The sequence below is a fragment of the Palaemon carinicauda genome, chromosome 31 (genome assembly GCF_036898095.1).
Source record: "Palaemon carinicauda isolate YSFRI2023 chromosome 31, ASM3689809v2, whole genome shotgun sequence".
Taxonomy (NCBI): domain Eukaryota; kingdom Metazoa; phylum Arthropoda; class Malacostraca; order Decapoda; family Palaemonidae; genus Palaemon; species Palaemon carinicauda.
Window position 1 is genome coordinate 31572315 of NC_090755.1, and position 24106 is coordinate 31596420.

A 24106-nucleotide genomic window follows, 5' to 3' on the forward strand; every position below is an offset into this window, starting at 1 on the left:
TGTTGATGAGTGTGTTTGTTTGCTTGTTTTTTGAAATGGAGAACGCTATTGAAACGGAGTATTGGTCACTAGCTTTACTCTAAGTACCGTATTTTATAGACTTTGCGAGTCTTTTTAGTGTTTTGCACTTTAGAAGTCGGTGCTCTTGAGGGGAAATATTGCTGGCGATGAGGGAGGGAGGCTTGAGAGTGAAGAAATTGTGATGGTGAAGGTGGTGGTAATGGTGGTGGTGGTGTTGGACGGACGCGCGATATCGACGCTGCGTTGCCATGGCAACGTCGCTGGTGGGGAGGGAGAGCCTGACATTTGTACACTACTGGCACTGCTCCTCCTCCCTCCCCCCCACTCACCATTCCCCTTCCCCTCCAGTCCTCTTCCACGTCGTCGTCGACCTCTTCCTCCTCCTCCTCCTCCTGCGTCCTCTCTTCCTCATCCTCACCCTTACTCTTGCACACACACACAGACAGACGCACACGAACTTGCTAGGTCGCTCCCTCCTTCAAATGCACGCGTTGCATTTTGCGACTTCCGCTCGTGCCTTCCTTCACGTATGCGCGTTTTGCCATTTGCTTATGGACGGCCTCTCTCTCTCTCCCTCTCTCTCTCCTCTCTCTCTCTCTCTTCTCTCTCTCTCTCTCTCTCTCTCTCTCATTAACTTGTATGAATAGATAAAAAGGTGTTGACACGAGGGGACTATATATATATATATATATATATATATATATATATATATATATATATATATATATATATATATATATATATATATATATATATAATATATATATATATATATATATATATATATATATATATATGTGTGTGTGTGTGTGTGTGTGTGTGTGTGTATATACACACACGCACACTTAATCAATATACTAATTCACAAAAAGTGAGGCAAAAATTGCCGCTTCATAAGATCATAGAACATTTCCAGAAATCATATTAACAGGTTATGACAAACCACTGTGTTGCTTTTATAGTCTTATGAGAAGGCTTTGGATTCTGTCAAAACATCAGCAGTAATGAAAGCCCTTCAAAAACAAAGAATAAAAGAATCTGGTGTGAGAACACTTGAAGACATATATACAGGAAGTAGAGCCATCCTAAAAACTGCATAATGATAGTGAGAAAATTGCGATTGAGCAAGGAGCTAGACAGGGAGACTCGTCTCTCCTAGATTATTCACAGCATGCCTAGAAGTAGTTTTTAAGAATTCAGATTGATAAAATGTAGGAGTTAATATTAATGGAGAATAACTTGACAACTTGAGATTTTCAGATGACATAGTTGTGTTTAGTGAATCGTAGGAGGAATTACAAAAGACGATAGAAGATTTGAATAGAAATAGCGGAAATGTAGGACTGAAAATGAATACGAGTGAAACAAACAAAATGTTCAATGAAATTGCAGTGAGAACAAATATGAGTTATGGAGAAGCCTATAGAGATTGTTTATGAATATACGTACTTTGGACAGCAAGTAAGTGTTTCCCTAGGACACGGGAAGGATAAGCATAGGATGTAGAGCATTTTGTAAAAAAATGAGGTTATGAAAAATAAGATGTCACCTTCTCTTACAAGAAAGTTTTTGAGGAGATGGACCTAAGCTAGTTAAAACTCAAAGAGCTATGGAAAGAATAATAATGGGAATAACACTAAGAGAGAAAAATAGCAGCATGGATAATAGAGCAAACTAAAGTAGAGGATATTCTAACTTGTAAGAAAAAGAAATGTACATTGGTAGGACATATAACGAGAATTGCAGATTTTAGATGGATATTAAGAATAACAGAATGGGTCCCTGGAGATTGTAAAATCAGAAGTAGGAAGAGAGATGATGGATTAACGAACTAAGAAAGTTTGCGGGCGTGGACTAGCTCAGAGAGACCATAAACAGACGCAAGTGGAAAGACGTGTCTGAGGCCTTGTTCTGCAGTGGACTAGTAAGGGCTGTTGATTATATATATATATATATATATATATATATATATATATTATATATAAATTATTCTCCACTATGTAGGTTATACCTTGTTACGTAATGGTTCTCTCTCTCTCTCTCTCTCTCTCCTCTCTCTCCTCTCTCTCTCTCTCTCTCTCTCTCTCTCTCTCTCTTTTAGTTTTAGTACTTGTTGCTCATTGCCGTTGTAAACAATGATCTAGATTATATTTTACGGTACTATAAAATGGTAAATATTTTGTGAGCCCAAATATATATATTCTAAAAATTTATTCTGTAAGATTTAAAACAGTGACTTATTTTGCAAAGCCGAAAAAGTTGATCCTTATAAGATTTAAAATCGAATTATATATAATTCAGACAGAAAAGTTAACTGAACTCTATAAAACCTTTCCCTTGACGCACAAAACAAAGATTTTCCAATTTTCGAGCAGCTGACTATCGTTTTGGAATTCGTATGAGAATTAAATGAAATCGAGACCTGCACCAATTATAATATCAAGTTAATTAACAATTTTCTGGTGAATTAGAAAAGCGTTAAGAACCAATTTTCCATGTTACCCTCCTCAAATTACTATAAGTTAAGGTTAGGCTTTCATAACGATCTTAGAATATGCCGGCCATGCATAAGGAAGATGGTTTGGGCATGTGGTGAGGGAGGAAGAAATGTTTTGGTAGTGGTTGATATGATATTGAAGGAGGTATACTTTCGAGAGATATTACTTTGAAAAAACATGGATTTGTTCATTTCTCATTGATCGTGCACAGCGTAAAACGTTTCTCATGCACTTCCTTTGTGGTAATGACAGATGGCTTAGAGGTCAAAAGTACGGAGTTAATAACTTTATGTATACGCTGGTATTATGAACAAGTATATATTTAACGTGATCTGTTTATTGTATGTACTGTACATACACGCACCCACACACACACACATATATATATATATATATGTATATATATATATGTATGTATGTATGTATATATATATATATATATATATAATATATATATTTATATATATATATATAATATAATATAAATGTGTGTGTGTAAGCTTATTGCTCAGACTTTACATAACCATCTTGTTACCAAGTTGTTAAAGCAAAAAGGATTCCCATCGCGACTGATCAACTTTTAATATATTGATCTTTTTAATTTTTGTTGGTCGTTATTGAATTGATATAATTAAGCTTTTTTCGATCATTTTATATGTAGCTGGCCGTTATTAAATTGATATAATCAAGGTTTTTTCGATTAGACTTGGCACTACGCTATCAAACCAGAATTTGCACTGACGTTCAGTCAAGTAGACTGTAAGACTAAGAACTGGGTTGGGATTTATAGCACATAGACTAGTTGTTTCATTGATTTTTTATTATATATAATTCTGTTTTGTCTCGTAGAATTTGCTTTGGTGCTTAGGAAATGGTTTGACGTTATGGTCGATTCGTAGATTTTACTATGGCATTTTGACTGGGTCAGAGAATAGGGTTTTGACATTTTAATTCATAGAATTTTGTTTGACATTTTTACAGATTCTCAGATTTTAGTGTATAGTGACGTGATTTTAGTTGTTTTAGGTTAGTGTGACTCTGGACTACTACATATGTATGGGGTTTGACCTTTAACCAGGTTTGTAGAATTAATTTTGATGACATACTAATTTGTAAATAGGTACTGTTTTACACACACATTCTAAGTATCCGAAGGTGAACTAAATTCAGCTGATGGGCAAGTGTTAGCTCTGAAGTGTCATAACAAATAGAACGTATTTATTTCCGAGATTAAAAAATGGTAACTTGTTGCCTCGCCTTTCCTAGAATAAGAAAACAGACTACATAGCTCCGATGATATTTGATACCCTAAAAAGTGAGCCCTATTAGCCATTTAACGTAATCCTTCACAAATATTGCATCATTAATATAGCACGTAAACATCAGTTTTTACACCCTTTTGAAAAACATGATAGGACAGAACATTTCCACTTCTACAACGTATAATTTATCTTGATAAATTTAGAATTGCAGTAAGATGCTTCTCCCTTGGAGAGGGACATTGATTGATTTAACAACTTAACCTGGCGTAACAAGTTTGGGGGGTTTTCGCTTGAAATGACATGGGACCTTTAACGCAGAGGTCAACGCTCGTTGTCCATCTCATTTTAATTATTAGTTGTTTTTTTTCACACACATACGTGTCAGCCTCTTTTATTACTTTATCGGTTATGAGACGGTACTATTTAGCTAAACGTCCCGAACTGATCGTCCTACCTAAATGCCATACAGATAAGTGACTGATGCCTTCCTTTCTTGTCGGGCTCTGGAATTCTTTTTTCGCTTTGGGTTTACCCGACTTGGAAAATAATTCTTGATCTTTTCAGACCTCCTTTAAGTAGACGATCACATTCGTCTACATTTTATGGACATGGAAAAATTTAGCGCACATGTATCTCTTCGGTTCATTTGCCTTTAATAGTAGTTACTTTGCTCTTAGGCCCTCTGATGTCTGTCCCTTAGTTCTATTTCCAACACTTCGTTTGTTGTCCTTCTGCCTTTTTTAATGGATCAAGAAATGAAATTGTTTTTGTATGTCTTGGATTTGTTTTGTTTGTAAAATATAAAATTTATTTCGTATATTCACACGCAATTGGTTATATATATAATTATAATGCTCTCCCCCCTCCTCTCTCTCTCTCTCTCTCTCTCTCTCTCTCTCTCTCTCTCTCTCTCATGTTGAAAGTATCTATTTGTATTTTTTAGTTTAAAACTAAATGTTAATCTTGTTAATTTGTAAATATTTTTATGCTAAACCTTTTTTTTCTTCTTACAGGATGCTCGCAAAAATGCTCTTGACACGACACTGGTCCAGGCCACATCCGGCATGGACGCTATTGGCAGAATTCAGATGCGAACCCGGAGAACGCTTAGGGGACACTTAGCCAAAATATATGCCATGCACTGGGGATCGGATTCTAGGTAAGTGGTGACGTCTTGGTCTTTTCGAATGGTACCACTGTCTGTCTGGACGCGTTTGTTTTTTTAGATCCGTTAGGTGAACCAGATCATATTCTAGCTCAGTCAGGTCACTATTTTGGTAAGGGATGCAATTCAAGAGAAGTGAGCTAAGCTGAGAAAAGTTGGGTTAGATTATATTTCTTCGAAATGTAAATGTACTCGATGTCATTCAGTGCCAAGCAAGATTCTACCAGGTCTGGTGTTTTTTATTGATTGTAGGTTATCTGACGTATAATAGAATCCTGTGTGGAAAATATGAGCCAAAAAATCAAGTACTGACGAGAATGACGGGTCAAATCAGTAAATGTAATGATAAATAAGGAAATAGAAAAAAAATCTCATATTTCTAATATTAGGTCTTTCGATGACTAAACCCCAGATTGTGTTTATTTTGGGATTATAACAAGAAAAGCGTGACTAGACTTTTTCTTGTTGTTTTCACAACAGCTCATCAAATTTTCAGTAGTCATCAATAGTAGCTTGGTAATTTGGCAAACAACATCACAATACACACAAATGCTTCTTCCAAATTTGTGATAGACGTTAGGAGTCTCATCCGAGCCCCGAGAGGCCAGCATACAGAGTAAGACAGCGACGACTTATGGATGAGTCCCATGCACAGAAAGAAACTTCCACGGGTCAAGAGCTGCATGATAAACCTGGCCAGGACTCCTTATTAGCAACACCTCACCTCCATTTACATCTCGTGGGCCATTTACATCCATGCGGCGTCCCTGCTTGTGTATTGATGCCTTCTCGAACACTTGTTGTCTCATTATTCTAGCTCTACCACTCTTGGGCCTTTCTCTGCTAAGCTTCCAAAACGTCGTAATCTCTCTCTCTCTCTCTCTCTCTCTCTCTCTCTCTCTCTCTCTCTCTCTCTCTCTCTCTCTCTCTCTCTCTCCATGATTATCTTTTCTCATATGGTTCAAAATAAGCAAACGCTCGTGTAGAACAAAAACAGAAATGCCTACTTATATCTAATTAAACTATAACGCTGTCTAATGATGATAGAGTTTCATCTTAGATATAGGATTCTTTATACAGCAACTTCGTTACATTCATACTCTTAAACGACATTTAACTATTGATGTTTAACTTGTGATGCACAATTAAATTTGAAAGGAAAGCTATGTATTCTTTCTTTACAGTTTTTATTTCCATTGGGCGTACTCCAAATTCCACCTCTAGTATCTTTTTATCTTTTTATTGTAGTCTTCTTGAACATCCTTTGGATTTGCAATGTTGCTGTAACATTTTAACGAATCATCTACCGTTACTCAGGGACCAAGCTTTAAACAATTTTCTGGATCTTTCTGAGCAAATATTGTATATCTATATAGCAGATAGTTTTCATATATATATATATATATATATATATATATATATATATATATATATATATATATATATATATATATATATATATTTGAATTTCTATTTTTAGGAGGTAATTCTCGGTTAGTTTACTTATACACATCACTATTTTTTAGTAAGGATAGCAACTGCATACACCCCTTATCTCAGATTTTTCATACAATGAAGTATTCTTGACAGTCGATCTTTACTTTGTCATTTTAAAGGCCCTCCTTATCATTGTCACAAAGGCACTCAATTACATGTGATTTATTGTGTGTGCCTATATTGTACCTAATATGTAGACAGAATCTAAGCGTGCACTTACATCATCAGATTGGTATGATATTTAAGGGTTTAAACATGATTTGTTGTAAACAGTGGGTACAGTGCCTGTTATAGGAGGTTGTATTTAATGAAGTGTAGCCTTCTTTTAATATTACAGTACTGCGACCCAACTTACAGGCTGTTACCTCTCCCCTACCTTCACCAAGTCTTCTCCGAGTTGGGGCCATCCACTCATACACCTCAAAATAAAAAAAATAAAAAAAAGTCTCCTATGTACTGCTATCCTATTAGTGTTGGCGACCTCCATCTTGCCCCGTTAGTTGATACTTAGTCACTAATTTTAGAAATTGGGAGATGGAAATAGCATCGTTAATCGGGGTTTTGTGTGAGGGTCTCGTGTTTTGGAGCAGCCATTCGTGGGTGGCAGCGTCGGAAGTGGTAGGCTGGGTGCATGTTCGAGTGACATCACATTTATCCTAGACGAAGTTATTTTTACATCTTTTTACCTCCGCCAACGAATTTGGAAGGAGGTTATAATTTTGCCCGTTTGTGTTTGTGTGTGTGTGTGTGTGCATTTGTTTGTGAACAGCTTCCTGGTCACAATTATACTGTAATAGAATAATTAAACTTGCTGTGATTAATTATGTAAAAATCTTGAAATTATTGAATTTTGGAAGGTGAAGGTCACGGTCAAGTAAAATGTCCAATTCACGTAATCCGCCAATAGTTTGGACATCGTTGCCACAGATACTTCAAACTTGGTTCATATTTGAGTGTATGTAAATCCACACCAATTAATATTTGTTACGGTCAAGGTCGAGAAATGAGCTGACGCCGCGGAGGTCTGCACTCCACTGAGTGTCCCTTTAATTTAGGGAAGTTTTTTAAGTCGGGTAAATTAACTTTTAGACTATTTTTCTTATATGTTCATTAGATAGGATCTTTTAATATCGGTTATGTTTAGGTATTCTTTATTAGTAACTTGGGACGGCTATTTAGAAAAATCATACACACACACATATATATATTATATATATAATATATATATATATATATATATATATATATATATATATATATATATATATATATATATATATATATATAACTCATGAAATTAAGTTTTTTGTTTAATTATTTGGCTGTAAACGTAAAAATAAAACGCGTGATGTTGGTGTGGAAAATCTACGGGTATTATATTGCACTTTTTGGCTAGGGAGCCCATAACGCACCTTCTCTGCATGATATTAATTTCAAACGAATTGATTTAGAATTTACATTTTGTTTTATGCTAACTGAAAATTTCAGTTTTCTTTTATGTTAACCATGTTCCTTGTGTTGTTGTACTCTCACCTGTTTTTATATTCTCTACGTTGCGTAAGCATAGCCCAAAATGTTTCCTGAAGATATCACGTTGCTTTGTGATTAGCTCACAATGTACACTAGCCATTAGTATTCTTTGATATTCATGGATTGGTGTTTTATCTGAAAATATAGGCTGGACAGTGTCTCCCTTTCATGATTTATCGTAAATAATCTTTATATCAATTACGAATATTTGTATTAACGTTTGTTTTCTGGTTAGGCCTTAGAGCTTTTTTTAAGGATGCTTTTCCTTCTTAGTTTGGATTTGTTGAATTTTAAGATTTTATTATGTTAAGTATTATAGAATTTGAATGAATAGAAATAATTGTATTATTTGTATATTTTCCATAAAAGCATGAATCAAAATGGACTTTCTTCAATTATAGGAAGTATTGTGCGAAATGGAGATTTTATTTACTTTAGGTAATTCAGACTTGAACAAGGGTAAGGCTTGGAAATTTTATTAGAGTTTAGAGAAGCAAAGGTCGCATCTATTTTTATGTTCTAGTCAGTCTTGGATTTCTTTTACTATCCCCAATCAGCAGTGAGGCATTTACAAACAATTCCAATAGAGAACTTATTTTATCATACCAACTACTTCGTTTGCTCTGGTCTGAGGATATTAGACAACCCAGGAGACAACAAAACCTTTGTCAGACTTCAGTTTTAACAATTATGATCACCTCCGTATTTCATTATGAAAACTTCATTTCTAAGCTGGACATCTTTTTTACTCAACACATTATCTAGCTACCGATTCAATAAGCTTTCTCGTGGGTTCATGTTTCCCACTTAAATGCATTTCCCTTTCACACTTCTCACATAATTAACTTCATATTATTGTAATTATCACTAGCTAAGCCACAACCCTAATTGGAAAAGTAGGATGTTATAAGCTCAAGGGAAAGTAACCCAGTGATGAAAAGCAATAAAGAAGTCAACTATAAGAGAAGTCGGGAACAATTAATATGAAATATTTTAGAACAATAAATACATGAAAACATTAGATCTTTCATTTATAAACTGTAAAGAGAGACTTCTGTATGGCTATTCAACATGAAAACATTCGCTGCAAGTTCGAACATTTGAAGTCGCACAGATTAAACTACCCGATAAGGAAGATCATTCCACAACATGGTCATAGCTGGAATAAAACTGGAAATCAGGCCACTCATTGAATCACAGCCCAATGCGTTACATCTATAAGTCCAATCTCGCCAACCCCTCGTGTTTTTCAGTTCCTCAAAACCCCAATAATTTATCTCCTTGCCATTTTCAGCATCTCTCTCTCTCTCTCTCTCTCTCTCTCTCTCTCTCTCTCTCTCTCTCTCTCTCTTCCGAACTTTACACTAGCCTCATACAACATGGCACGTGTATGTCTTCAACATACTACATATCTCCAAAATACTGGCTTCATCGATCCAAAATAGTAATTTCTCCAGATATTTCCAATAACATTCTTATCTTTAGTTCATTGTTTTGCTGATTTAACCAAGAACCATCCTGTATTGGCGTTCTTATAAAATATATAGTTACGATAAAGTTCTTGCTTACTTTTCCCCTTAAGTATATATATATATATATATATATATATATATATATATATATATATATATATATATATATATATATATAATCACCTTCATCTACGCCTATTGACATAGTGGGGACACCTTAACGTGGTTAAAGCGTTTTTGGATCAAGTAGTTGTACTAGTCAATGCCACCCATACTAGGTTGGTTTGCTGAGTGATCAGAAAAGTCTCCCACCATCACCAATCCGTAGTGACCAGCGTAGTGATGAAAACTGGCTAGACAACATATATATAATACCACTTGTCTCAGGCAATTGTCCTCCAGTGATCTAGCAGTGGATGGTGGTATAGTATATATATATATATATATATATATATATATATATATATATATATATATATATATATATATATATATATATATATATATATATATATATATTTTAGGCCTTCATAACTGGACATTGAGAATATAGAGAAATATTTATATGGATGGCTTGCTTTAATAAACTTCGAAGTGTAGTGTAGCCGTGTTTAATAACGTTGTCATAGAATGGCATTTAGGGTTTTTTAACATTTCTTGTAGTTTTCAAATCTCTATAGTGGAAACCTTTCTATGATGACCCAAGCATGATTTTCCATGTGAATACGTTCATCATTTAAAAGTTGAGAAAGTGATACACGAAAGTTAGTTTAGGAATGAAGCTTAGGTCTGTAGGATTGTAGTTTTGCAAAGTTTATTGCACATCCTTTAAGAAGCATTATACACAGACGCCAATTGTTGATTATCTCTGCTAAAAAAAATATGATAAGACGAGATTTGCCTTTGAAAAGTAAGACCTGGCCTAGAATACTGCAGCGTTCATGATCAACAGGGATTTACTATATTTACGCCTTTATTGTGAAGAACCGGTGTCGGCAGCATTTCCATCAAATTGACTTGTACAGGAAAGAAGGAAGAAAAGAAGAACGAAATCTTGGCGATTTTGTGCCAGGTAATGGTTGCAAGTCCTTCTGTTCTAATATCTTTAAGCTTCCTTAACTCCCCGTTGATGTGGCGGCGCTGCCGATCCCGGTGTGTTTGTGTGATATTTCTCGCTTTTCTTCGTTTTTGGTCTTCTGATACATCTTGGGTTTTTTGCATTGCCTCACGTCATGTTCATGCATGCTGCGATTATCATGTTTCGGGAAATAGATATAATGAGAACCTCACGTTTTATGATCGTGTAGGGCGTTTTAAGGTCTGCTCATGTCTGTCCCATCCCTCCGGTGTGGGCCTTGTGCGCATGCCCCATTTGTCCATTTTTTTCATATGCTTTGTGTGTATTTCTTTGTAGGCCTCTCCTGTGTTACCCGTTTCTATCTCTCTCTCTCTCTCTCTCTCTCTCTCTCTCTCTCTCTCTCTCTCTCTCTCTCAGCGGTGTTCTTGACTTCCCTTCCACCCCTCTCACCCAATATCCCCGCCCTTTCTCCCTCCCTCATACCGCTTACCCCAGCTGTTGTGACGTCATCTCTGGCGTAATGATCGAGTCCTGACTGCCGGCCCCTCGTCTCTCTCTCTCTCTCTCTCTCTCTCTCTCTCTCTCAGCACCGCCACCACCTTCCTCCGCCGCCGCCGTTTGCCTCCCCCCCTCCCTCTCCTACCGCACACAACTGCCGCCGCCACCGTTGCTGCTGCTGCTGCTGCTGCTTCTGCTACTACCACCACCACCGAGATGCCACACTGCCACCCAGCTAACCAATCTGTTTGGTTTGATTTGATTGATTACGATAGGAAATCAAAGTGGTGGCAATTGCTAAATTATGCACCGGCGTTTGCAAGTGAGGGGTATCGAGATTTTTTTGGTGGGGGGCGGCGTTGAAGGGTGTTGCTTGTTTGGTGGGGGAATAGTCAAGATGTGGCTGAAAGCAGAGGCAGCCACACTGCCACAGCCACCACCACCAACATCAGTAGGGTGTGTACACAAGGGGGTTCATTCTCCCTCTCCTAGGGGAGGGGGTCGGGATGTTCTTCCTCAGAAATAAATATTAAAGGGAAATTGTCGGCAACGTCGGTTGCAAGGATCTGATGCATTTTATTGGGGGTGATTTATATAACTACCATAGCCAAAAGAGAAAGCAGGGGAAGCTCGTCACCATCTCTCTCTCTCTCTCTCTCTCTCTCTCTCTCTCTCTCTCTCTCTCTCTCTCTCTCTCTCTCTCTCTCTCTCTCTCAACAAGTACAGATGGGTCTACCAACCCTTCCTTTTCCGTTTCTCTTAATCGAAAGGACGTCATGGATTATTTTTTATTCTGTTATTTCTTGCCATTCAGGTAGAAACATGATCTGCATAATTGCATTGTACAATTGATTATTAACACTTTTGTTACTGGGTCCTGCTATGACCTATTGCTGTCTGCAGCATACTCATAAGGTCTGTTGCAAAATTTCTGAATGCTGAAGTTTTGTGGTAGAACGAGTTGTTGGCTTTTTGACCTGATATAATGAGTGAATGTAAAAACAAAATGCAATTGGGAATAACAGGAGCCGCAGTACCATCTTCAGTAAAAGAAAAAAAAAATACAGTACTGGAGATACAAAGGGAAGTGAAAAGTTTACAACTATATCCAATGTAAATATAGAGACAACATTTACAATGCCTTAAAATTGAGTATTTATTTGGAGATGATCTAACTGATGGAATAGGTTTTTATGATGGTTCAATGTACAGTAGATTTTTTTTTCTTTTTACTTAATCAACAGGCTCGTTATTTAGTCATGTTCCATTACTATACAAATAGAAATTCAGATTTTTTTTTTCAGTGGTTCTATATGTAAAGAAAACATGTTTAAATAAAGAGCTGTTTCTCTGAGTTGCCTCATCACTACGGTATTTTGAAAGTACATAGTAGTATATTTGGGTTGATGGCAACTGTTAATGAAGAAGAAAATCATGTATTTGTGTAACATGATGCTGTTATATTTCAGCTTTTGAAGGCTGCCTTACTAATAAGTAATAACGTGAAGTTTTTCTGTATATGGTGATTTGATTAATTAATTAGTGCAATGGTTTTTCTTGTTCCATTCCCTTAACTTTTTTTATATTGATTCGTTTGTGCTGTATTATAAGGTATAAATTGATCGATATGAATTTTTGTTTGTAATCGGGTTGTCGTCAATGCCAGAAAATTTGATAATAAACTATTTAGATGAATAACAAATGGTTGTACATTACTGTATAAGTAAAATTTGAAAAAAAAAAAAAAAAACAATCAGTTCATGCTTATACTGTACCCTTTCAACTAGTAATACAAAGAAAACCTTACCTTTGGAATATCACAATAGTAGTGTATGCTACCCATAAAAAATGACTGCTAAATACTTGGAAAGATATGCACACTCGCGCCATGACCCCCATCTCACCATGGTATGACTACTCCCTCTCCCCCAGCCCAAGGGATGGGGAGAGCTGAGCATGACCAGAAAGAAATATATATATAAATATAAAGCCATACACTTCCTCATTTATTATATTGTATAGGGTAGGAGCATTTCAGACACCACCACCATCAACATTGGTTTACTTAAAATATGATGAGTACTCTATCTATGCATTATCAGTGTGTGTCCAAAATTACAGTTGTTTGTATACAGCAGGCCTCATTTCTATTCAGAGGAGTATCCACTCAAGAGGGGTTTTGGAAAGTATTGGGATTTAAAAGAAAAACATACACTGGACATACATGAATGGCTTATATCATAACAACTAAGTCAGTGCTATTGCAACTGCTTTTCTGTTGGAATGGAGTTCTAGATGATATAATATATGGTAGTTAACATCATTGTATTTATTATGATTTTTAAAGTTCATGTATGTCCTAAGTGGTTATTATATCTTGCCTGATATAACAGTTGGATACACTGAAAGAATTTTCCTTGAAGCATTAATGCAAAGAACTGTTTTAGTTTTCTTATGTTTGTCATGAAATATTGAAGCTTTTTCTATTTTTCAGTTTAGTTCACTAAAGTGTTATGGATATTTTATGAATATTGCTGACATTTTATTAGGTTTTTTATGAAAGGTGATAAATGATTGTTATGGAGTACGGGAAAAGCTGCATGCAGAGTGGTTCAAGTTCGAATCTGGTTCTTATATTTATGCAGACTGGTTCAAGTTCGGGTCGGGTTCTTTTATGTAACTAACTTTATTTTGATGTATGTAATTAAATGTGTATGTGGTAATATTTTAATGATAGTTTCAAATATTTATTGCTTAGTCTTAGATTTATAGGTTCGATGAATTTGTGGTAAAAGATTCATATATGACAATATTAGAATAAACTAAAATTTACAACCTTTTGATTCATTGAAAATTTATCCGGTAATGGTGCTGAGAACTTTTACTGGTGGATATTTTTTCTTTTTATTATCATTATCATTACAAGCTAAGCTATAACCCTAGTTGGAAAAGCAAGATGCTATAAGCCCAAGGGCTCCATCAGAGAAAATTAGCCCAGTGAGGAAAGGAAACCAGGAAATAAACTTAACGAGAAGTAATAAACAATGAAAATAACAGTATCATAATTAAATTAGATCTTTCATATATAAACTATAAAAAATTTGAATAAGCAAGTCTAAGAGAAATAAGATAGAACAACATGCCCGAGTGTACCTTCAAGCAAGAGAACTTTAATCCAAGACAGTGGAAGGCCATGGTACAAAGGCTATGGCACTACCAAAGACTAAAGAATAATGGTTTGATTTTGGAGTGTCTTTCTCTCAGAAGAGGTGCTTACCATGGCTAAAACAGTCTCTTCTACCCTTACCAAGAGGAAAGTAGCCACTGAACAATTACATTACAGTAGTTAACCCCTTGAGCGAAGAATACGTATTTGTTTTTGCTGTCTGCTAATGATGATGTTTTTTGTTTCAGGAATTTGGTATCAGCCTCTCAAGATGGCAAGCTCATAGTGTGGGACAGTTATACTACAAACAAGGTGCATGCCATCCCCCTCCGGTCCAGCTGGGTCATGACCTGTGCCTATGCGCCCTCCGGCAGTTATGTTGCATGTGGTGGCCTTGATAATATCTGTTCGATATATAGGTATGCACTTTTCCCTGTATTGTGATTTTTGCGCACTTCTTGCTATATTGTTGTGATTATATGAAGTACAGTTCTGTATGGTGTGTTTAAAGATCTTTTGATACAAAGAGCAGTAGTATTCAAGTTCTCATTTCATATATACTATAGAACTAATGTTTTGAATATTTTTCCACAGTCTAAAGACAAGAGAAGGCAATGTGAGAGTGAGTAGGGAATTACCTGGTCACACAGGATACCTAAGTTGCTGTCGGTTCCTAGACGACAACCAAATAGTCACAAGCTCGGGAGATATGACCTGGTGAGTGTTTTGCTTCATGGTTATTTTGTTCTAACAAACCCAGTTTTTTAAGACCATCCCCATTGGTCTGGTCAAGGTATTAATGATGATGATATATTTTGACAAGTATCAAATATTTCACTTTTATTTAGACATTAAAATGATCGCTGGAGCATTTGTCAAGGTGTCATTTATAACTTTTTGTTTTTCCCCAAGTGTGAAATGGGGAAACATTTCATTTCAAATTGAAGGAAAGTAGATGAAGTCACTACTTAAATTCTTGTAAATTTACTTAACATAGAATAGAATTTGTAGAATATATATGTTGTATTTGTGTTGAGTATTGTTTAGATACATCCCCAGGAAGTGTATACACAGTAAATCATGTTGTCAAGAAAAAGTAGCCAAGTACCTAATGGTAAACAGGCTGTAAATGCACAGTAGCAAAATTAATGCATAGCTTTAGTAGTATGTGCATTGATATAGACAAGACATATGTTCATTTCCCACTGCATAGTTAATACTATAATTACTTGCGACTCATTTTTTTCTTATGCAAAATTTAGTAGCTTATTTATCAGAAGTAAATTAGGATCTCTTACTACACTCCTACTAATTTTACTAATCAAGAATAAATTGTATCTCAAGAAAAGAAAATTTTTATTTTGAGAAAAATAGTTAATGATGAGCTTCTTACAAATGTATCCATGAGCTTAGAACAAAGAAACTAGCATGGCTAAATTTTGCAAATTTTGGTGCTATTCATTTAATTTGCTGTAAGATATATTTAGTGTTTATATGATGCATTTATCATTTTCATTAAAATGTGTGCTGCTGGTAAGACTGTTTTGAATTATATAATGTTATTGTGTTATGTGATATAATTTGTTTCTAAGGGTATTTTGTGAACTTTGCTAAGAAGAGATTGATTACATATTTATTAGTGACATCAGATACTTTAAGAATTTAGTTTGCTGGCTTTATTACAAATGGAGAATTCAAAATACCAAGGCTTGTCTTCACAAGTTATGGATAAAACACAATGTAATTTGCATGACCTTAATTTTTAGAAGATCTTTTAACAGAATTTTTGTTTTCAGCGCTCTATGGGACATTGAGACGGGTCAGCAGTGCACACAGTTCACAGGACATACAGGGGATGTCATGTCACTGTCCTTGTCTCCCAATATGAGGACCTTCACTTCAGGTGCCTGTGATGCTTCAGCCAAGTTATGGGATATCCGAGATGGTATGTGTCGGCAGACCTTCCCTGGCCACGAATCTGATATCAACGCAGTAACTGTAAGTCAAAGTTCCAGCAGTGTTTTTACTTGAGTGTATTAAATCTTAGTTACCTCTTGTCTGGTATGTAAATTTGTTGCTGATGTTTTTCATCATAATTCTTAAATGTTCATTTTAAGGATAAGTTGATTTAATAGATGTAAGAAAGTCCTCAATTTACAAACTTAATAGATTCCAAGAAGCTGTTTGTAAGTCACCTAGAGTACGCTTCTCCTAACTTACATGCCTATGATTTTCTGCTGCAAAAGTCAGCTTATAGTCCTGTTTCACTATGAACTTTTGATAAAATATCTGAGATTTATGATGTCAGTTGGATGTGTGTGTGTCTAAATGTTTGTATGTTGAGGACCTGTTTTACTTTTTCTACTAAATATTCCAAGTTTCCTAAAGAATCTTCTAAGTGGGAGCCAATTGTCAAGCATTAATTGTTAGCTTATAATTACCATATTGCATACTTTTTTACTTGAGGCCAATTGCAAATTTGAACAAGATTATATGGTTTTGTAATGTGAAATTTTTTCTTCATTTTAAATTTTTTTTTCCAGCTAGGTTGTTTGTTAGAATACAAAACTAATATTTTTTAGGATGTTTAGACTACTTACTGCTGTTATATTGATGCAGTTTCTAAATTAAGTAATATATTACTATTGGTTCATATAGCTGTGGACTTATAGGTACGATGCTTTTAACAGTTATTAATTGAGTGGACAAAATGGTTTTCAGTTTGGCCTTATTTTTATCTCTCTGTAGTTCACGTACACTTAATCCAAATCATTACTTTTTGTTTTCTCGTTTTTATCAAATTACAGTCCTGTATAATAAGGGCAGAGATTGATTGTGATATCTTGTACATACAGTATTGGGGATACAGAAAAGTACATATTGTGAAGTTTGGATATTTCATTTAGAGCATTTTGTGTTCAGTAGTTCTGCAAAACACGAGTTTTCTTTGATTTATATGGGAAGCATTCACAATACTGTAATGGGGCAGATTCGAGAGCAAGCCCCTTCCACAAATATTTGTACTGTGCTTGGTTATGATAAATCCAAAACACTAAAAGTTTTCTTACAATTGTTTTATTTTTGCAAATATTTACTCAAAAATAATTATTGCATTTTTAGCATTCATTTTCTGAAGTTTAGATCTTTCTCAGGTTGCATGCTGATTTCAGAGATTAATAGGAAGGTTTGTTGGTTAGTGGTTTTTGTTTTTAACATTCAGGTAGATCATTTTGCAAGCAAAAACTTGATGCTTGTGTAATTGAATGAGGCTGTTGATCATAAAGTCTAGAGCTTGATTTTGGATTATACTGTAATTTGTTTAAATGTAGATTATAAATAGATGGGAACTTCCTTACACTAGAGAAGTATTCCTCAGTAATATCAGTTCTGTTTGATGAAGTGTATATCAATGTAGACTTTGGTTAATCCATGATGTACTATATTGATTTTAGGTGTAGTAATTAACAGCTTGTAGTTAATTGCCATTATTTTGATACACTTGATTAGAAAAATATATTTATAGACATATTGTAGTAGTGTGTTGAGGTAATCCTTTTATTAAGAAGACTTCTGACTCACACTGTCAGATTTAAGTGCCCCCTAAAATATTTTTTCTTCAAATAGAATGGAAATTGTAATAAGCTAGGATTAGAAAAAATAGACAAATACGACTAAGAAAGAAGAGTAGAATTTTTAAAGATTTATACAGTAAAGGGAGAAGAGTGCACATTTAATAAGTTAAAAAGTGCAAGGCAGTATATAATGCAGTCTGGACCAAAAGAACACTATATGGAACTGGCAAACTTACTTCAGAGGAATAAGGATATTAATAATACTGTATGGACTTTTATTTTGATTTTTATTATGGATTTTATTTCTATCCCTATTGTCTTTTAACATTAAAAGACTACTTATGGTACTGTACTTGTATTCTAATATAATAATTGTCATTTGCTTTTCTTTTCAGTTCTTCCCCAACGGGCATGCATTCGCTACTGGATCGGATGATGCTACCTGCCGCCTGTTTGACATCCGAGCAGATCAAGAATTGGCTATGTATTCCCATGACAACATTATTTGTGGAATCACCTCTGTAGCATTCAGCAAATCTGGCAGACTGCTGTTGGCAGGATATGATGACTTTAATTGTAATGTGTGGGATTCAATGAGGACAGAGAGAGCTGGTAAGAAACCGTTGTTACTGATCAGGATTTTTATCTTGTTCGTTTATTGTTATCCTTTCTATGGTGTTATAGGCTTGTTGTATATGTCTGTTTGCTTATTTTAATAATTGCTCAGATTTTTCAGAATATTGTAGGCGCAGTTTTTGTCATGTACTTTGTATAAGGTTGTCATTTGAAAGCTATAAGTAATTTAGGTGAAAATAAGGTGCCAAATAGTCTTAGAGCAGAATTTTGAAATAGTTAACTGAAATTGTTTTAAAGTTACATTAAACATTATGAAACTACAGTATTCAAGGATTAGTACCAGGCAACATTAAAATGAATTGAATATAATGTTTAAAAGTTGTTGGAGAGTTAGGTTTTGTTTTATGTTTGCTTAGTTTTACTTAATACTGTACAAGTAATTTAAGATCTTGCTATAAAAAATCAACATATGCAAAATCAGTATTAGATCACTAAAGAGTAATACAGACAGGAAAGGGGCCTCTTTGGATATTGTGGGAAAGATGTTTGGGTTAATTCAGTATTTTAAGTAAAAATCAACAGGTAATAACATAAAGGTCATTCTATTTGCTAAATACGCATAATCCTGAGGCATCATCCTATAGTGTGTAAAAAGAGCAAGTGGGTTTTAGGAAGGTTGAACATTTCCGTTGTGAAGGTGGCTGTGGTTTGTGAAGCAGGTACAGGTACTTGTAAAAAAAAAAAAAACCATTAGTAAAATCAAGCTTGATATACGTATAAAGATACTGTTGAATCCTACATTAGAGATGATACCCCATAAACAAATGGGAAAACTATGCTCTATGCAGCAAACATTTTTAATTGGGAAAAGGAGGAGATTTTGAAAGACTGTAGGATTAAAATTCTTGACTACATCTCCACAGTAGTAGCAAATGGGGAAGTTGGAAAGAAAAGTCGACTTGAAATGTGTTAGGTAGATGAAGGGGTACAACAAATTTGTAAGAGTGGAAAAGCCATGAACCAGATGGAAGTTTCTGTAAGTAATGGAGAATAGCATAGAATAAAGCTTGGGCAAAATTGAAATGAAGCAGAAAATGCACAGTGAAATTTTATACCCAGTCTAATTAACAGAAAAACTAATGTAAAAGAATTTAGATGATATACAATTTCACAGGAAGCTCTAAATAATGAAGGGGGAAAAAAGTTGTGAAATGTATTTTTTTCTTCAGAAGAATAGGAACCCTGTGGGGGGGGGGGGCGCGTGATGTGTTATGCATGGATACTATTATCCTTCAACTTTTTTATTGTAATATCTTGGGTATGCTCTATGAGAGTTCTTTCAAAATTATAATATAGACCAATGCATGTTTATTTTATAGTTTAAAAGAATAATGTTTGAAATTGAAATTTAATGACTTGATTCATGCTAGCCAATATTCAATTTATAAAAGTATATAATTTTTGGTTTAACGTAAAAGTTCAGTTTATTCAATCCATAGCAACTCCTTATGGAGCACAAGGTAATCTGTCCCTCTTTCAGGTGTTCTGGCGGGCCATGACAACCGCGTCAGTTGCCTGGGTGTAACCGAAGATGGCATGGCTGTGGCCACGGGCTCATGGGACAGTTTCCTGAAGATCTGGAACTAAACTCGTCCTACCACCACCACTCCAGTATCAACATCAGTATCTTCCCAAGGAACAAAATTCCCTCTTAAAGATACAGTCAAGAAGCTTGGTGTTTGCATGCCTGCGTGTGTGTCTGTGCAGCCCACGCTTATGGTAACACCACTCTTTGCTTCATAGCCACCATTGATGTGGGTCACTCCACTAGTTCGTGTGTACTAAGGGAGGATGATTATTGATGGATCTTTCTTTTTCATTTTTTGATATGAAACAAAAAATTTAGGTGAGTGAGTGTATATGAATTTGGTGCAAGATTAATATGTATTTGGGAGTGTGTGTGTGTGTTGATAAATGAAGAGGCCCATGGGATAGTGGACACAAATGTAACTGGACTTTTTATTAAGACAAATTATCAACTGGATATTGGGGCAATCGATCAGTGCAGTGTGTGTCCTCCAGCCCAGGGACCCTAACAACCGTGACCCAACGATGGTGGCGACAGCACACACGCAGAAGCCCAGGTGGTGCTGGCTCTTATTACAGCCAGCATGGGGATGGTGAAGATGATGATGATCACAAGCATCACACACACCAGTTGGTGGTGGAGATGCTGCTGCTGCTGTTCCTTTTATTGGGGGCTCAGCTCTCCCACCATTCTCTTCCTTAATGTCTAGTCAGCCTGATGGAGTTGCTGCATGACTTTGATGCTGAGCGTTTCCGTGTAAGTGGCGGTGGCTGATTATGTGATCTTTGGCCCCGTAAGTTGAGCAGGTAGGTGTCAACATTTTTCGAGTTGATGCCTCACAGTGGTGATGGTAGGTGTCCAGGACGCCACGCCTGGTACTCGCCTGCCTCGCCCCTGCTCTCTCTCTGTGTGCCGCTGCTGCTTGTGACACGGACGACAGAAGACTGCACCTGTATCGGCCGTGCCTGAGGGTCAGGTCAGGGCTGAGGGGTAAGCCCAGGTGAACGCAATGGTAATGTGTTCATAATGCCTTAAGGCAACCTCTACACTCCCTCGTGTTAGTGTGGAGAAAAGTGAGGTGCTTGAGTAAGACAAAATTTTGTCCTGTTCCCTGCTCCACTGCTGCTTATTGCGCGCATGTTCTGCTCTTGTCAGGCCAAGCACCCATTGATGGAGTCATCGTATAGGGGAATACTATTATCCTATTGGGACCACGTGGTGATAAGTAAAATTGGAATCGTTCAGAGAGCATGAAAATTTGATACAGTTACCCTTCCGCATATGATCGTGCACTTAGATTTTGGATTTAAGTGCCATTTTCATGGTGACCTCAACTGCCAATGTAGTTTTAATTTGGGCAATTCTTAGTTAGGTAATGAACATTTGTACTCCTTTTAAGCTAATCCAATCAGGAAAAATCATTGCTTTATTCAGTCTCAAATACGGTAATCTGTGAAATAATCCACAATAGCTTCTTGCATTAGTGTAGCCCCAGAGCTAAAAAGTTCTCTTTGATAAACAAAAACTTGCATTTGAACTCCTTAAGCCGGAGCACATACATAACTAACTATCAGTGTTGGTATCTGTTCTGTTGGGTCGTTATTATAATATTCCTGCATTTAATTATTTTTTTCTTTGTAAAACTTAAAAAAACATCTGTGATGCCAAATGTGCTGAATGGCAGACAAAAGTTTAGATGGAATGGATGTTATGACTATTTGGAGAAAATTATGAATGATTGACAGATTGCTCAGAATACATTATATGTAGAATGTGATGCAGGTTCATAGAAGAAAGTAAAAACATACAATCTAACTTCCCCTCAGAAGCTCTGCAAAAAATAAAAGAATAACAACAAAATTTAGGTAACAATGTAGTGCTATTTTTAACTTATTGGATGAAACGTCTTAAGTTATTTATGGTTTTTGATAAAATTTTAAAACGTCGATTAGAGGGGAAGTTCTCCTTAGTAATGTCCACCTACACAAAGAGCGTAACATATTTTAAAACTTACGCACAAATGATGAGATAAAAAACGCACTGAAAGGGTGATTTTTCATAATTAAATCGGTGATATTGGTGGACACAAGTAATCCTAGCTCAATTCTGCTGCTCTTATAATTTTGTCCTAAACCTTGACAAACCTATACTTTGTATGTCAGAGAGCCTTTATACCCTCCCCTGCTGCAGCTTTCTCTGTAATTCCCACACGAAAGAAGATCTTTTCATTTGATCCTGAACCCAATTTCCTTCTGTGGCTGCCCCAGTTTCCCGTGAAATGTCACAAGAAAGTTGAAGCTTTTTTGTGCCTATGTTATTATTATATAATTTTGCTGAAAATCAATTTGAACACAAGCAGCATTCAGGTTACCTGTAATAATAAAAGATTTATTTATCCTTCACATTTATGTTGATTAATTGTGTATGATTCTTTTGCCAGGCGGTAAGTGTCTGGCCTCAGCCTTCTCGATGATACCGAACTTGACCAAACAAACAGGTGTTTTTAACCTGGATCTGTCTCTGCTCTCTCCACACCACCCGGAAGCTCATAGAACAGCCAAACAATTTCTTAGTGACCATCTTTAAGAAATGCAAGGGCTCAGGGCTGTTCTATGGCCCTCTGGCTGTAGGGGGGAGCCTGTCTGGGATGGGTTTGTATGGTTGTCCGGTAGCTGGGTACTAGTTTGGGTCCCCCGTGCCCTCCCAGGATGCATTTTGCTTAAGTTGCTGCTTCCCATACCCCTTTGTTGTGTGTGTGCAAGGAGTGGCCAGTAACACTAGCCACCCCTCCCATAACTCCCTGCCCAGTGTCCTGGGAACTCGGTTTAGAACTCTTGCTGGCACCCAGCCCCGCGGTATCATCTTGAGGGATTTTTAAAAGAGAGGCCACACACTCACTTGGATGTCCAAGTTTTTAATAAAAAATAATGGTAGTAGTTTTTCTCAGCCAAAAAAATGTAAAGATTACGATGGTATAAAAAGTAGTCAGATTTTAACCCTATTCCGGGAGTGTGAAGTGTCAATTGTAGCATATAATTCCGTAACTTGTAAAGGTACTAAGCCAAATGGAACCCTCTCTCCAAGGAAGCGCCCTAGCCAGGAGATGTCAGATGGTGGGCGCATTGGTGCCAGGTAGGGCAAGGTAGGCTAGTAGCAGCAGCAGTGGCGGGGGCCGGTAGCAGCTCACTACCACGACCAGCAGCTCCCAGCCCCGAGCCAGTCCCTGCCGTGTTCCTTCCTACCACCAATAACATAAGACAAGTGTGAAGCAAAGTCACTCCTGCTACAAAATTGTTATATATTTCAAACAAAACAAAATATAAAATGTAATTCAGCCAGGTATGATTTATTTTGAAAAGTGGTTTCTAATACCCAATGAGTTGTAGAACAGTCCACCGCAGAGGCGTTACTTTTACACGAGGCGGGCCCCAGGACAGCTTACCGGTAATCAACCTGTAGGTGATGTGAGGGTGTAGTTTTGAAGACCAATACCCTACAGCATCTACCAGGCCACTTAATAGATGCAGACTATCAATGCATTCCCCATTCCTGTCCCTGGGACCCGCACACATGTTATATGAGGGATTTTTCAATTGATTCCGACTCCGGTTGTAGCTTATGAAGTCTCGTTTGTGAATTTGTCATGTAAGTAACTATCTGACTTGTCCAATAAAGCTATTTGTCTTTACACTTAGTGTTTTACACCCCTTATTGGAGTATTTGTTCATTTTCCTCTTGTCATTAGGCAAGAAAGCCTTGCTCTGGAATTCTTATGAATATCAGTCCAGTATTAACAGCATACATTGAAGTGACAAAATGAAAAAGAAAAAAGGTATGCAGTACATTGTTTTGTACTTGCGTAATTTACTTGGTTTTCGTGAAGTTTCAATGATTATTTATTATCAAATACTTGCCAAACAAATGGTTGTCTAATTACATATGTGAAAGCAGTACTGTATAATTTTTGTTGTTGTGTATGTAAATCTGAAACTTTATATCTAGAAGCAAATTGGCTACTTGAAATGTGGTAGCTCTATACAAGTGAGGATCTGTAATATATACATCGGACAAAAGTTCCAGAAGTCCTCTACATTACATTTGATGTACTATATAATATAACTGAATATTTAAGGGTCTAGTAAAAAGTTATTGCTGGTGGAAAAACTGCCACAAATACACTTTA

The 24106-nt window shown here is 36.2% G+C and overlaps 1 protein-coding gene across 8 annotated transcripts in view; it reads left to right on the forward strand.

The window, feature by feature from the left end:
- Gbeta13F (guanine nucleotide-binding protein subunit beta-1) overlaps window positions 1-23611 on the forward strand; it is a 100427-nt gene extending 76816 nt beyond the window's left edge. For all 8 annotated transcript variants that reach the window (XM_068355108.1, XM_068355106.1, XM_068355109.1 and 5 more), the window contains 6 exons: window positions 4795-4940; window positions 14436-14606; window positions 14782-14904; window positions 15984-16185; window positions 18155-18371; window positions 19876-23611. In XM_068355108.1, coding sequence (XP_068211209.1) covers window positions 4795-4940; window positions 14436-14606; window positions 14782-14904; window positions 15984-16185; window positions 18155-18371; window positions 19876-19982 — 966 coding nt within the window. In that variant the 3' untranslated portion in view covers window positions 19983-23611. The remainder of the gene's footprint in view (window positions 1-4794; window positions 4941-14435; window positions 14607-14781; window positions 14905-15983; window positions 16186-18154; window positions 18372-19875) is intronic.
- The last annotated feature ends 495 nt before the right edge of the window (window positions 23612-24106 follow it).